The sequence below is a fragment of the Apaloderma vittatum genome, unplaced genomic scaffold (genome assembly GCF_000703405.1).
Source record: "Apaloderma vittatum isolate BGI_N311 unplaced genomic scaffold, ASM70340v1 scaffold14142, whole genome shotgun sequence".
In the NCBI taxonomy this organism is placed as follows: domain Eukaryota; kingdom Metazoa; phylum Chordata; class Aves; order Trogoniformes; family Trogonidae; genus Apaloderma; species Apaloderma vittatum.
Window position 1 is genome coordinate 3,243 of NW_009705344.1, and position 15,880 is coordinate 19,122.

Here is a 15,880-nt window from a genome sequence, read left to right on the forward strand (position 1 = left end):
TAGTGCTCAAAATGTACTTATTTTACTTTATTATGGCCGGTAATTTCAGTGAAATCATGTTAACAGGACTGCTCTGATAATGAAATTCAGCATAAAAATATGTTTTTGCAGGGGCAGAGACAACAGGTGCAAAGAAGTTTGTTTATTTTTTGGGGGGGAAGTGCTTGCATTCTGCAATTACTTTTATTAGAAGATGTTACAACACTTGTCATAGTGAATCCTAAGTGACCATGGTGTTCTGAAAATACTGAAGTTCAGAGCTCTTACATCTACCAGACTTTCAGTCACACACCTGGGAACTAAGCCTTCACTAGAGACAAGCTTATCTGGCGTTAAGGGGTGTGTATGCTCTGTGGAGCGGCTTTGGGCCTTTTCTGCAGCTCAGCGTGTGGTTCTCTGATGTGACTGAGTGAAATCAGGGCTTAGCATTGCAGAGGGAGGGATGCAAAACGGGAAGGGGCAATTACTTACCTGCATATATATATATATATATATTTTGTACAGAGTGCAGGTCTGTGCTGTACATACATTCACTCTTTACAATTAACTTTAGTTTTGCATTTAGGTGTGTAGGTAGGCCGCTGAGTGTGGTAGGGAAATCTGTAAATGTATTTGGAATGTATTTCTGAGCGCTATAGACTATCCAAAACAGCGAGCCCTACAGCTGACTTTTTTTTTCTCTTATTTACATAGCTGATCTCCTTATTCTATCTTTATTACTAAAACTCCTTTTTTATATTTTTTAAATATCAAATAATTCAATTACAAATTTTAATGAAGTTTCCTGTAGTTTAGTGATGTTCAGACTTTTTCCATTTGTGGATCCCTACTTGTAGTGGAAGTAATCTACATAGCAGAAGTCTTGCTTTCCTTGGTTGTGCTGGCAATGGGCACTTGCAAACAATGGTTTGTCAGGCCGAAGTTCACTGTTATACGTTACAGGACCAGATGTGTGTTACAGCTGCTTTGCTGTTGTGGAAATGGAAGTTGAGTACACAGAAGAGGAAAGGTGTATCGGTATAAATCTAAAGTGTAGATGAGAAGACTCGGTATCTCTGCTAGAAAACTTGGTGATTGTGAGGTATGAATTTTGCATGGTGGTTTAGTCTGTAGTGACTACAAGTTTCTGTGTTAATGTATGTAACATGACTACAAGTTTCTATGTTAATATATGTAATGTTTGTAATATATGAGAAGAGGTACATAAAGATAATGGTCAAGCTCCAAAGAAATGGCTTAGGGACATCTCTTTTGTCTTTAAGTTGACTGCCTGCAGACCACAGGGCTGGCCAGTAGGAACTTGGTGGTTTGAGTCCATTCTTCTTCGGTTGTGAATGAAAATATTGGTATATACACATGCACCTATAAAACCATAATCCCTCCCTAGAAACAAAATGTTTTCAACCTAATAGAGAAAGCCAGTGAACTGGCCAACGAAAATGCTGCTTTCTTGATATATTTGTTGTGTTTGCAACCAGAATTACCACTTCCTAAAACCTGGTAAATATGTTGCTTAGCATTTTGGATTTTCCAGACTCTCTTAATTGTGACACTTGACCACAGACCTCTTCCCAGCTCTGTACTGCTTGACCCGTGTGGTATTTCAGAATACAGGATGACTTATTAATGCCTGTGTAGCTTGGATTGAATTGGAACAGGAAGATTTTAGCAATGAAAAATAATGAAAATAAATGAAAATACAACTAAGTGATTTGGGCCTGTCTGAGGATGACAGAAAACAGAATTTGAAGGCAGGTAGGCACTGGACATATTTCTGGGTAGGATGCTCACGGTACTGTATATTTTCTTTCCTTATGTATTTTGGGGTGATTTTTTTTGTGTATAGTTATTTGTTCTCTCTGGGGAAAATTCACACATCTTTCCCCAAAATGCTAAATGACAAAAATAGAGGAGACAAGCCACTGACACCCCATCACATCAAATCTATGCATCTAAAAGGACTTAGAAATGCTTCAGAATATACTTGTGTAGTAGTACTAAGAGCTAAAGCATGTGTTGGAATATTTCCACAATCAGGCTTAAGAGAGAGAGAAGAACCAGAATCTGTAACCTGGTCCCAGACTCCTTTATTCAAGAGCCCTTGGATGTTGGACTTGGAACTGTGGTACTTTTCTGCCTTTCCCTCAGACCACTGACCTTTCTGGGCACCGTATGTTTGCAACATGTGTTGGTTCCATGAGGGTTGAGCCCAGAATTGGGAAGGGCTGAATAAAGCAAACTGTGTACGTCTGGCCAGGTCCTGCTGGCTGTTACATCCAATTTGCAGCTTTTAGAATCAGGAAGTCGCACTTGGATAGGCCATGTGGTATACCTACTTACAGGTCTTTTCGTGGTATTTTCCTTTGGTTCTGAAATATTTTACGCCTGGAAAAAAGATGAGTTTTAGTTGAGTTTATTGTACCTTGGTTTCACTGAATTATTGCGTGCCTCTTGCTTTGCAAGGATTGATATTTTGCCCTGACATGCCAACCTTATATATAGTTTGTATCAGGAGCTTTTACACAACTGATAGTTAAAGTGCTTGAGGAATGCAGACAATGTGCAGGTCTGTAAAGCTGTTATGAACACAGCGCAGTTGTAGTTAGAGGAGTGGGTACTCAATTATATGCTTAGTGGAAGGAAAGGTTACTAAGAATATTAATGGAGAGCTTCAGTGGAGTTTAGTAATTACTAAGTGTACTCTTTAGTACCTGTAGCTGTTATTTAAGTAGAAAACAAATGCGCTATGTATTTGCAAACTTGACTTGTTCTTTAAGTAGAAAACATTTTTGTTTCATCTTCTGTAGCATTATTGGGCCTTAACTGTATATGTATGTATGTATGTATGTATTCCAGGGTGTCTGGAAAAAAAGGAAGGATTTTGCATGAGAGCAGAGTGTAGTTAAACCCTCAGTCCTTATCCTAGGTTTTCCAGCAGACCACTCTCGCTGCCTCTGCATTTAAGAGTTTTTATGAATGCTGTTCTAGAATAAAAACCCTAGGAGAAACATGGAAATCATTTTCATGTTACTGATGAGAAAAGTGCTGTGTCTTTGGACACATCTAGCTGCCATACGTTGTTACTAAAACAGTATTTTCCATATTGTTGAAACTTGTCAGATATGGTCTATATTTTCCATGTTTGTCGGTCAACCGGTAGAGTTTTTACTAATTTTGCCCTTTAATACTTCTTTATCCAGCAAAGGCAGTAGCACATCAGTTAGTTTTGTTCTCTGTTTAGTCACTCTCTTTCTGATTCTGGATCTTGTGTCCTAGCACTATATGTGGATACTCTAGGAGATGTTTAGGACCAGGTTTGGATGGCAGTTATTTGAGATTTCAGTAGGAAATTCTAAAGCTGTATAAGGATTTCTTTTTAATAACAAGATGTGAACAAGCCCATTGCCATAATGCCCTTATGAAGTCACACTTTTAGTTGTCCTGTCTATGTATTGCTTTTTATAATGGTTGATAGGGATTCCTCCGCCTTATCCCTCTAGAAGAAAAATTGTCTGGCGCCTGTCAGAATCGAGCTAGGAGCTCCGGGTGCTGGAGGGATGGTTCTTGTACCCTCATTTGTACACGCGCAGGGCACGGAGAGAGACGGTGCCGTGGTGGCTGGAGGCTGCAAGGGCCGAAGGAGCCATCGTCCCAGCCACGAGGGCCCTCTGGTCTCTCCATTTGCGACCTGCAGGCGTAATTGTGTCTGCCTGGCACCCTTCCTTGCCTGGCGAACTATCCACAGGTGAGGTCTTAGAGCATGCTGTACCCTTAGAGAGTTCAGGGAAGTACCAAGGAAAGATCACTTTGTTGCTTTTCCGAGTCTAAATTGCTTCCAGGCAGGAGATAAGCCCTAGGATCAATAACAGAATATGCCACGTGGTGGAAGTTATTGGCAAGTCCCCTGGCCAGCCAGAAAGAGTGGCAGTGCAGCCCAGAGTCCTCCCGAGCTTTCTGTTTGGAGCCCACTCCTCCCCTCCGGGCACAGTCTGATGGGACTGTGCAGGTGAACAGTCTGTCAAAGGCCTGCCTGGAAGGATGGGGTATTTCTGTACCGCTGCTGGCAAAGCACAGCTATTTGTCTGCATGTTTGTAAAAGCACCTTGCCAGGAGCTGGTGCGTGTGCGATGCCGCCGGCTTGACCTGGGAAGCTTCGGTGACTTCTGTATGTGGCTGTGTCAGATGCTTCTTACTGTTAGTGGCGTGAGTTCTGTGTTGCTTATTTCCATGCTGAAATAAATACCATTCTTTTGGATTATGCTTTTACCAGGCACTTTAATAGCCAACTTTCCAGCCTGTAATTCCGTTTTGAAGAGTATCACCCCGCTTTCAAAGTGTCTTCTAAATGCTTATAGGTTGTACTTAGTCTCCAGGTTTGCGAGCTCCTGCATCAGTCAGAGATCTGAATCTCCTGCTGTTTCTGTTATTTTCTATTTCTTCCTAAAGGTGGAATATTTGGAGCAAGAATTTTGTTTGGTTTTTTCCATTTTATTGTAAAGGGAACACGGATAAGCTTTTAAAGCAGAGCGCAGATATAAGAAAAAAAGTCAGTATGTTGTTGCTGCTATTTTCTGCTTGGTGAAGATGCCATCAAAAGTGAAACATCACTCTTTTTTAACCTCTTTTTTTTTTGTTTTTTTTTTAATGCCTGGAAGACTTTGCACGGAGTCTTTTATAAAATATGAAGCATTATTATCATTCATCTAAAGTATTTTTGCCAAAGTTTTATTTTGAAGTGACAGAGAACTGAGCTTCCAGAGTCTCAGCTTCTAAGAGGTGCTGTAAGTGAATATTTAAATTGTTGCTGCCCAGAGGTTTGCATTACCCAGTAAAAATACATTTATCCTTTTTCTGCTTCTTATGTTTTGTTTCAGTGATGTTTGCAATATGACCTTTTTACTGATTTTTCCTGATTCACTCAGTGTTTCTAAGGAAGTAGAATAGATAAGTTTTGAAAGTCTGTTAGCAAAAACAAAATAAGAAAAAATTAACAACTCTTTCTTTTATGTCATGGGTGCAAAAATTGAGACAAATGTGTTTTGATTTCCTTTGTGGGTTGCGTCTGCTAAGAATTGTCCTTCCTTTCACTTCAAAATGTCAGCAATATACAGAATGTTTATTTGTTTTCCATGCTTCTCACTGAGCTACTTGCCTCTTGAGGTTTTCAAAGAGAAGTCTTGTTTCTTTCTTTTCTGGTCTGTCATCCATTGCAGACTGTTCGGTTTGTCCTTTTTATTCCTGGACATTGCAGACTTTTTTAACTGCTAATTTTCCTAGGATCATAAGATTGCAAAGTATTAGCTAACATCCAAACCCTCAAATAGGGGTCACAGCCTATTTTCCTCATTCATGAGGCTAACTTTGTTCCTAACCAGGAAATATATACATAACACAGGCTTGCTCATTCCTGAAGTACTTTGGTTTTGCTTTAAAGTAGCCAGTGACATATGGCTTAGTATCTAAATTATCAGTTGTTCCCAAGGAAGTTGTTGCAGAAATACACAAACCGTAATATCAGCACCCTTTATTTATTTATATATGTGTGTGTGTGCATTTAGTCAGCTAATTCTTACTTAACTAAAATGTAAGTTTAATTCGTCTTGCAATCAATGGCAGCTGTTGTGTCCATCGAGTTATGTTATCTTGCATAAAAAAATTCAGTTGTCTGAAATTAGACATTGAGTTTCTGGAAGGAGAAACCATCTCTTTTTGCACATCATGGCCAGACGAATTATTATTTTTATTCTTATTTTGGAACAGTGTAAAGTTTACATGTGCCTGCATGTTTCTTTACTTATTCTGAAACTGCTGTGACATCTGTACAGTAGAGCAAGAACATGACTAACAGTCATGTAGTTTGGAAAGGTTGTGAGTGCCCTTCCTTCTCAGGCGGTGTGTGGAGAGGCTATGCAGTTCTGTCACATCACTTTTTAATCACTGTGTTCTTTCAGCATCGTAACCCTACCTTTGTACTGTAATTTTGTTTACTGAGGGAAATCAAGTGGAAAGTATTGGTGTAGGCAGTAGCAATATGAATTTTATAAAGACTGGAAGACTAAGGTTTGCTTTCATTTTGTTTCTCAGCTCCAGAAGAAAAGGATACAATTAAAGGACAATATGAAAAACTCATGGATGCTTATGGCTGCTTAGGAGAGCTTCAGCTTAAATGTGGTAAGTGACCAAATGGTATAACTGATATTTACAAAATAATCAGACAGTAGTAAAAGACAACAACAAGTGACTAAAGTTCTCTAATTCCTTAACTTCTGAAAGCTATTTGCGCCTTGTTATGTAAAGCCTGGAAAAGATCTATTTATTTTTCTATGTTGTGCCAAAAGTATATCACTAAATGATAGTCTAAGAACTCTGGATTTTTTTTCTGAATTTGTTTTGTCTAACATTCTTAGCTGCCTGAAGTTAATTGCCATCTTTTTCCCCTACCACACTTGTTCAAGGCAAGCTAAAATTTCTTGCTTCTTTTGGAAGGATCATGTTTAAACACTGATTAGTAATGGTCATTGGAGACTGCGGTACTACAGATTGTCAGTCCTTGCTGCAATGCCCAATTGCCTTTAACTGGGTAATTCACATGGATAAGGATTTGCAGAAGCAGGACTTTTAACTTCAACTAGTGTGAAAGGAATGTTTATTGTCATTGCTGTAAATTTCTGTACAGTTTGGGGATCTTCATGGAATTGTAGAATGATTTGAGTTGGAAGAGGCCTTAAAGAAGATCAGCTAGTTCCAACCCCCCTGCCATGGGAAGGGGCACTTTACACGAGCCCTGGTTGCTCAAAGCCCCATCCAGCCTGGCCTTGAACACTTCCAGGGAGGGGGCATCTACAGCTTTTCTGGGCAACAGGTTCCAGTGTCTCACCACCCTCACAATGAAGAACTTCTTCCTCATATCTAATCTAAATCTCCCTTCTTTCAATTTAAAGCCATTACTCCTTGTTTTATCACTACAGGTCCTTATAAGAAGTACCTGGAAGGTACTCCCCAGAACCTTCTCTTCTTCAGGCTGAACAATCTCAACTCTCCTGCCTGTCTTCATAGGAGAGGTGTTCCAGCCCTCTCATCACTTTGTGGCCCTCCTCTGGACTTACTCCAACAGGACTCTGTTCTTTTTATGTTGGGGGCCCCAGAGCTGAACACAGTACTACAGACGAGGTCTCACAAGATCATAGTAGAGGGGAAGAATTACCTTCCTTGACCTGCCAGCCACGCTTCTTTTGATTCGGCAGTTGGCTTTGTGGGCTGTGAATGCCCGTTGTTGACTCATACTTCGTTTTTCATCCACCAACACTCTCAAGTTCTCTGCAGGGATACTCTCGTTCCACTCGTCACCCAAGCCTGTATTTGTGTTTAGGATTGCCCCGACCCAGGTGCAGGACCTTTCACTTGGCCTTGTTGAACTTTATGAGGTTGGCACATGCCCACCTCTTAAACCTGTCAAGGTCCCTGTGGATGGCATCCCTTCCCTCCGGCGTGTCAGCCACACCACACAGCTGGGTGTCATTGGCAAACTTGCTGAGGGTGCACTTGATCCCTCTGTCTGCGTTGCTGACAAAGATGTTAAATACCACTGGTCCCAATACTGACCTCTGAGGAACACTGCTTGTCACTGGTCTCCATTCAGATATTGATCTGTGGACCGCAACTCTTTCGAATGCAACCATCCAGCTAATTCCTTATCTACCAAGTGGTGTGTCAATCACATCCACGTCTGTCAAATTTAGAGATAAGGGTGTTGTGTGGGACAGTGTCAAATGCTTTGCACAAGTCCAGGTAGATGACATTAGTTGCTCTTCCTTTATGCGCTAGTGCTGTAACCGTGTTGTGGAAGGCCACCAAATTTGTCAGGCACGATTTGCCCTTAGTGAACCATGTTGACTGTGGCCAATCACCATCTCAGTTTCAATGTGCCCTGGCATAGTTTCCAGGAGGATCCGCTCCATGATCTTGCTGGGCACAGAGGTGAGACTGACGGGCCTATAGTTCCCTTGGTCTTCCTTTTTTCCCCTTTTAAAAACGGGGGTTATGTTTCCCCTTTTCCAGTCAGTGGGAGCTTCACCAGACTGCCACGACTTCTCAAATGTGATGGCTGGTGGCTTAGCAGCTTCAGTCTCCGGTTCCCTCAGGACCTGCAGATGCATCTCATTAGATCTCATGGACTTGTGCACCTTCGGGTTCCTTAGATGATCTCTTTACTAAATCTTGATTTAACAAGGGACTTGCCATTATGCTGCCTATGTGAATGTTAATGGAAGTAACAGACTTCAAATACACTGATGAAAAAGATGCATTAAAAGAAAAAACATTATATGCCTTGTTCCCAGTCCTCTTAACAGTAAGCCTTAATTTGGACTTGGAGAAATGACAAGATGGTTTTCCCTGTAATTCAGTGCTTGGTCAAGGAATCTGCCAAAGGCAGTCGTGGTCTGCGCACGCGTGTGTTTAAGCCAGTAGATAAACATATCTTTCTAAAGCCTGCTTACCATTTTATGGCTTGAGTAATATGACCTGAGATTGGTCTGAAGAGGTGACTGCAATCTGAAAGATTTCTGTGTCACAATTTAAAGCTAGGCCCATGTTGTCTTTTAAAGAGAATGTGGGCTTTTTGTTTGGGTTTTCTTTTGTTTCTTTTGCAGTTAATTAGGCATTTCTATGGAGATTAGTATCAATCTGTTAACGTAATTAAAAATGGAAGGCTTGTGATTAGTTTTACTTGGCACTTGGACCTGTGTTTCTTCATCGCAGTCTAATGAATCCTATTGTAATAATAAAGGAATGTAACTATTGAATTCAAGCTGGTCAAGCTACAGATGAGAGTATTTTTTTTGTATGTGATGGGAACTAAATATATCCGGTTTTAGTTTTCATATTAAAAGGTGAATAATTTCAAATGGGGTGTGAAATATTTTCAACCTCTTTTTTTTTTTCTTTTATCCTTTTATTTCTGTGTTTCCCATGTCCTTATTTCTTTTTGAACAACACTTGTTTAACTTCTGTGGCCTTCAAGTGTGAGGTCTTTCCTCTCTGAGCTTTGTCACTGCACCTCTGTCTTGTTCTAGCATTAAATTACAAGTCCTGGTACAGGACTTCTTTTGTAAGGGATTGTTAAAAATTTTGTTGGTAACTGGATAAAAAAGTTAACTACTGGAGGCAAACTTCTAATTGTAATTGAATGAAAATGTAATGGTAAGCACATGTTTCCACTGCTGAACATGTTTTAAAAAGCGCAGATGATTGCATTTGTGCTATCTCACCATTCAAGAGGTAGCCCAGTTTTTTCACAGTCTCGGATCTTCCATCTTGCATATAAGTTCCAGCTCTTTAGCTATTGCTTACATGAAAGATTATCTCTAGAAAGGAATGCAATGTAATTTTTTTCTTTCTTATATAATGTATTTTAGCAGTTGCAAATACGGGCATAACTGGGATCAGTGATCACACAGACTTTGTTCATGAGTATCAGTATTTTCTTTTCTTACTACTGAAAGCCTGCAGATCATAAGTACAAAATTAACTGAAAATATTTGTGCAAGTACATTCCACTGAGATAATAAAACAGTGTATTTGTAGAGCAAAAGGGGAGACTTTTTTTTTCCAAGACATGCAAGATGTCTGTAAGCACTTTAATTAATCTGTAAATATCTCTGCTTAGGAATCCAAATAAATAACATTGTATGGCTGCCAAAGTAGATCATGCTTTTCACAAGAAAGTAGATGAAATACGTGAAACTGACTCACAAAGTTAACGTTTCCCACCAGGAATAACATTCACTTCTATGTACTTATGTCTGTTAACATGACTCACTAAGTTCTTCTGTTGTCTTTTGTGAGGTGAATGGCAGCAGAATGAATTGTACAGTGTGTCTGAGCTGTACCTCAGCCAAGATTTTGTGCCAGAAAAGATCTGGCAGTGGCAAATAGGCCTTGAGCAAAGTGTTAAAAGTGCTGGATTTTCAGGGTTCGGTTTAGAGACTGTGATGTCAGGAAGGCATGCGTATATAAGGTGGTATTTTGATACCATCATCACGTAGGCTATTGAGTTTAATAGAGCTGCTGTATTTGGGGAGGCATTCCAAATTCACCTGACTGTCTATATTCCCTTGCTCTTGCCCATACACAATGTGCAGTTGAAGTTTCAAAGGTAAAAAGGACAGTTAAGTACCTGTTTTCTATTCCTACGAATGCTTCCTAATAACATAATTGTATTTAGGAGAGGCAGAAGGAGTATATTTGAGACTAACACTGTAGTTGCAGTTAAAAAGGACGAAATAAGAATCGGGTATTGCCTCCTTCTCACAGCAGCTCGTAACACACTGCGCTGAAGTCATCCCATAAAATGCCAGGGAAACAGTTGCCTCGAGTTGTGTGGACAGGCTCAATCCAGAAACTGCAGCAGCTTCTTGTAGGCTGTGATGTACCAGAACTGTGTTTCCTGTTCAACTTAGATTAAGGCAGTTGACTTCACAAGAGCTTTTTGAAAAATGGATGCAAGTTATTTTTGTCCCATTTCTGTGCCAAATATTATCCATCCCCTGCTTCCTTTGTGCAACTTGGTAAAAGGGCATTCAGCAAATGTCACTGTGAGCATAAATTTCTTAGATGTCTTCAGAAGTGTTCTTTACAGGTGGTTCTGGTGATTTATAGCTGTAATGGGGCAAAATACTGATTTTGATCACAATGCATGAACATTTATTCTCATCTATCTGAGATCAAAATTTGGTCCCTAAGCTTTGAAATTACATTTTTTTTTTTTTTTTTAGCGCTGCAGGTGGGCCTTGCTTTTTTACAGATGTGTTGCTTTAGAAAGCATGACCAGTAAGGAGCACTTCACTTCTTGCTCTAAAATTATTTCAGAGATTTATTTAAAACATTCCAGGTTGCATCCCAAGAAAATGAGGGGCATTTCTACAGTTGTGATCTTCAGTTGCAGTTCTTATTTTCATATCACTTTCATCTTTATGTAAAGTTCTGAAAGGCTAATATAGAGCAGGATTGTACTTTAAACCACTTGTAAAAGTTTCCTGTCTAAGGTTGTAACCCCACAGTATGCTTCCAGATGCTGCCAGGTGGGTTTAACTGGACTATGTGATATATTTTTGTTGGGCTTGCATAAAAACAGTTACACTGGAAACTTAAACAGAGCAGTATTTTTAATCTAGTTACAGAATTGGAAATGGTAGTAACCTGCAGTTTTGAAAAGTTAAGACTGCAGGGGTTAATGGAATAGTCTCGATTGTTTTAAGGGGAAATACCTTCTAGCTTTAAGGAATGTCTGAGTGTTTCAGTTTGGTCTATTACATTAAAGTTGTGCTATTTTCACAGTTTGTTCAGCAAAACCAATTTAATTTAAAAAATCCTCTCTTTTTTGTGCCATGACCTCACAAATCTATCTACAGTAGGAAATTCTGTGTTGTGTTAATAGCAGGATTATTTTGTTGTTATTGTTTTGTTTAGTTGGTTTGGTTTTGTTGCTTGTTTTTTCTTTTTTTTGGGGGGTGTCTGTGTATAATAAACCAGGAATGCAATTTCTTGCATTCTTCTGTGAGGCTTACTGGATAGTAAAAGTGAATTGTTTAGAAACTAAAAGAATTTATCAGTAATTTCTTGTCAGCTAAAAATGCTATTTTCCTTGCAGTGAGTGAACAATTACCAAATAACTTTGTAGCTGCAATTTTTTGAAATGGTGGAAGTTGATTTTAATTTTGCTTTTTATGAAAATTACTTGCTACAGTAACAGCATCCATCCTAATTGAAGCAATTTAAGCAATTTCTGCCCTTAAATTTAAGTGCTTTTAGATTGTGGTTGATACAACTGTTTTCATGTTAAGTATTTTTTTTCAACAGGAAATAATATTTCTTGTTGACATTTACATACCAGAAAAAAAACCACATCACATTTTTAAAGTTTAAATCTGGAAGTAAATTGACTGATTTTTTGCTTGAATATATCTATAAGAGTAATCAGACTTTCAGTGATTGGCCAATTACCAGCCACAGCAAAAATGCTTCTGCTTATGTTAGGTTTCTGCCATATTAGGTACTATTTGAATATGTAATGCTTTTGTTTTATTCCTTGGAATAGCATTTTCCATCTGATAAAATGTCTAAGTGAAGGCGTGAGTGGAGGTAGCATAGCTATAATTTCCATCACAATCTGGTGCAATGTAGTTACCAAGATATTTAAAAACATTTGCAGCCTGGGTTCAGGGGAAACAGTGTGAGAAGAAAGCTTTAGGATTGATTCCCAGACATAAATTGGTGTTGCTGGCGGAGAAAGGATGGCGAGGAGAGTGATGTTTCCCTGTGTGTAGCTTAGTGGTGGATAATTTCTTAGACCTTATGGAGACGTGGATAAAAATTTAATAGTGGAGTAGTGTTTTAGTAGCATTAATTTTGCGGTGTGAAGTCCTAAACCGGTGAAAGGCTGACAGGAGCCTTAGCTCTGCTCAGGACCCTGTAGCTATGTCTATGCTGTGAATAAAAACAGGGCAGGGCACAGCCTTGAGCATTGTCAATAGAATATTGTGATTAGCTCGCTCCCTGAGCCAAGAGCGAAGGGCAAGGATCTCCCCCTCCTGCAGACGGTGCAGTGATAGCCCAGGGCTGATTCCCAGGGACACTGTCCAAATGCCCCCTGGAATGAAGGTCATTAATCAGGGGAAAGGGCTTGGGACATTTTTCCAAGGCACAGAGTCAGAGAGATTTGTGCTAAACTGGGGCTGTGGTGTTCTGAGGTTTCTGCGTTCTGGCTGTTTGTAGCATATCCTGAGTGATTTAAGCAAGTCAGAGAGGTTAGAGTTGATCTGAAGACCATTTCAGCTCACAGGGCAGTCTAGGAGGACAAAGTGGCAAAGCAGGCTAGTTTTATTTAAATCTATTTGTCTCTTTCCTTCCTTTTTCTCCAACTTTCTGGGCTGTATGAACTCCTGTGCCAGCCTGCCTCTGTTCAAAGGCATCATGAAAAGTACATGAAGGCTGTTGCATAATTTGGTGTACTGTAAAGAGACTTATTCTGTGTGTCTAGAGTAATAGAATATTTTGGGTTGGAAGGGCCCTTAAAGATTATCTAGTCCAACCTCTCTGCCATGGGCAGGGACATCTGTCACCAGATCAGGTTGTTCAAAGCCCCATCCAGCCTGACCTTGAACGCTTCCAGGAATGGGGCATCCACAACTCCTCTGGACAACCTGTTCCACTGTCTCACCTCTTATTCTAAAAAATTTCTTCCTTGTATCCAACCTAAACTGCCCTCTTTAGGTTTAAAACCATTGCCCCTTGTCCCATCACTACAGGCCCTGGTCAAAAGTCTCCATCTTTCATGTAAAGCCCCTTTGTCCATTGAAAGGTTGCAGTAAGGTGTCACCAGAGCTCTCTGTTCTCCAAGCTGAGCAACCCCAGCTCTCTTATGTGGGGTTACTCCACAGTGACAGGAAAGAGGATTACAACCTCAGAAAGCATTGATTTCCTGATGCTTCAGGCACAGTTGTGTTTACTCTTTTTGAGCTCACTAGCTAGTGATTTGGGGAGTAGAGATACTGTCATGTTTTATTCCTATTCACTGCCTTCTCAAACTAAAGAATTGCTTTCTATAGATCCAGTTATTTTCTGCCAATTACAAGCTCCTCAAAGGACAGGACTAGAGATAACAAGCCCACTATCATTAATTTTTTTTTCTTTTTCTCTATTTTAATGTTGACTTCCTCGTTCAGTCTCTTCTGAACTCTCTGGGAAAGTTTAAGGTTGCTGAAGCGAGTAGAAGTGCTGCTATTCTTTGTTTCAGTGTCCCAGCCAGCCAGCTCTCCAAGTCTGTCACTACTGGGTTTCTGTCCCTGAAGCTGACTGATAGTAAGCCATAGTATTAGTGGTGTTTCTATACATTGCTTCCTGATTCTCATGAGTGAAGTTTACTTTGAGCTGTTCTGCATGATTTCACCAAAGTCACAGAAGCTATTATTAATCCTGAGAGGCAGCTCACTCCTCCTAATCCCTTCTAAAGGCTGCATGACAGTACTTGGTCAGGTATGAACTACCATGATGATAACTGGTGTATCTTTTACACTTAATCCTTTACAAGTATGCACACTGATGTGCAAAGGAGGAATAAACTGTCAGGTTTTACGTATTTCTAACCCTTCACTACTATGTCAGCCAGAAAAGTACAGAAGTTGTACTTCTTAAAAACGCTCAAGAAGGAGAACACAGCATACCCTTGTTACAGAAAGAAATGTGATGAACAGAACTTTTTAGTAAATGCCACCTACACTGGCCTTTATGCAGAACTGGAGTCAGCAAAACAGAATGAATTGAGATCCAATCTTCCACCTTGTCCTGCCATTCCAGTCCCCTGTGCCTACGCAAATATTCTGGCCCTGGTGAAAACCACCCCTAACTCCAGTTGCTGTAGCCAGCCTGTGATCTGGAAGCAAGGACTCCCCTGCTGGTGTTTCAGAAAAAAACCTTAGTTGTTGTGGGAGAGTTGGTCTGTGTTTTTGGGCACTGGGCCACAGTGAAGATTTGAAGAGTGATCCTACAAAGTGTGCAGTCTCACTGTCTGAAGCTATGCTGTCCCAGATTGTCGCTGTGCCCTTAGCTAATTAGCTGACTCTTTGGTAGGTCAGCTGTTGTTTCTGCTATGCTAGAGTGATAAATTTTGGCTCATTTCCACCTTTTCTTACTAACTGAACAGGATGACATTGTCTCCATTAGAGGCCAATTTAAGTGGATCAAGCAGTTCCTTCCTAGCAAACCCAGTGTTTTCAGAACAGTTGTTCAACTGTTTCTTAATTATTTTATTTTGGAGAGAATGAGCAGAGGTTGAAATCCTGCTGTGTACTAGACATCTAATTGCAGTGGTATTCTCAAGCTTCAAAATTTATCTCCTAGTTTTGATGCCCTGACGTTCAGCTGCTTCATGGTTTCACACTTTACTCCACAGCCATGAGAGCCAGAATTCTTTACTGATAATTGAGGCTATCATCTATCAGGTACACTTTTTTTTTCTGGCATAAAACCCCAACATCTCAAGAATTAATAATGCTGAAACATTCTGAATGGCTGAACACACCCAGCTTCAGCTGAAGCCAGTAGGAACTCTGAATACTTCATATCTTTAAAATTCAGAAGTCAGTTGAAAAATCCATAATGAGGAATACACTTTATCTCATAGATGAGCAGTCTTTTTCCTTTCTCTTCAATCTAATCCTGTGAAAACTCTTATGTTCTTTAGGGTGGTGAAATTTGTTTCTTGAGTAATGTCCCAGCCCCAAGCCCGTTGCACTTCATAAAGTGGGGAAAACACTCTAATGCAGCAGTGCATGGGAATGTGTTTTGGAGTATTATGCAATTGCACTCACTTACCTGCAGTCAAAAGGAATGAAAATTAAAGTAGTGTGTGCTTGTAATTTCTATTTGTTTTCTTCTGAAGCAAAGATACTGGCCTCTGCTGGAGCCCTGTCAGCATTGCATATGACAGGACTTGAAAACAGTGTAGCCTGTGTCCACCTGTAACCCTTTTGTAACTCCTGTCACCTTCTAGGTAACGCTCGGCTGCACTTTCTGGTCCTGGTGACAGGCTGTACATCAGTGGGAAAAATCCTGGATGCCGAAGTTTACAAAATTACTGCAACGGATTTCTGTCCTCTCCAGGAAGAAACCAAGGAAGAGGAGCGCGTTACTGCCTTGAAGAAAATACTGAACTCTGGGATGTTCTATTTCTCCTGGCCTAATGCAGGCTCAAACTTTGACCTAACTGTGCGGGCTCAGAAGCAGGGTGATAACCACTATGAATCTGGTAACTCGTTCTTCTGGTTAGTACTGCATGTTGTACGAAAGTCTTCTGTCATCCCCACCTGTATTTCACTGCTCA

General features: G+C 40.2%; 1 protein-coding gene across 1 annotated transcript in view; it reads left to right on the forward strand.

Moving 5' to 3' along the window:
• Nucleotides 1–6,092: 6,092 nt before the first annotated feature.
• The window catches only part of SYNJ2 (synaptojanin 2), a 58,673-nt gene continuing 48,885 nt past the window's right edge, over nt 6,093–15,880 (forward strand). The window contains exons 1-2 of the mRNA XM_009865372.1: nt 6,093–6,171; nt 15,551–15,821. Of these exons, the coding sequence (XP_009863674.1) occupies nt 6,129–6,171; nt 15,551–15,821 (314 nt within the window). The 5' untranslated portion in view covers nt 6,093–6,128. The remainder of the gene's footprint in view (nt 6,172–15,550; nt 15,822–15,880) is intronic.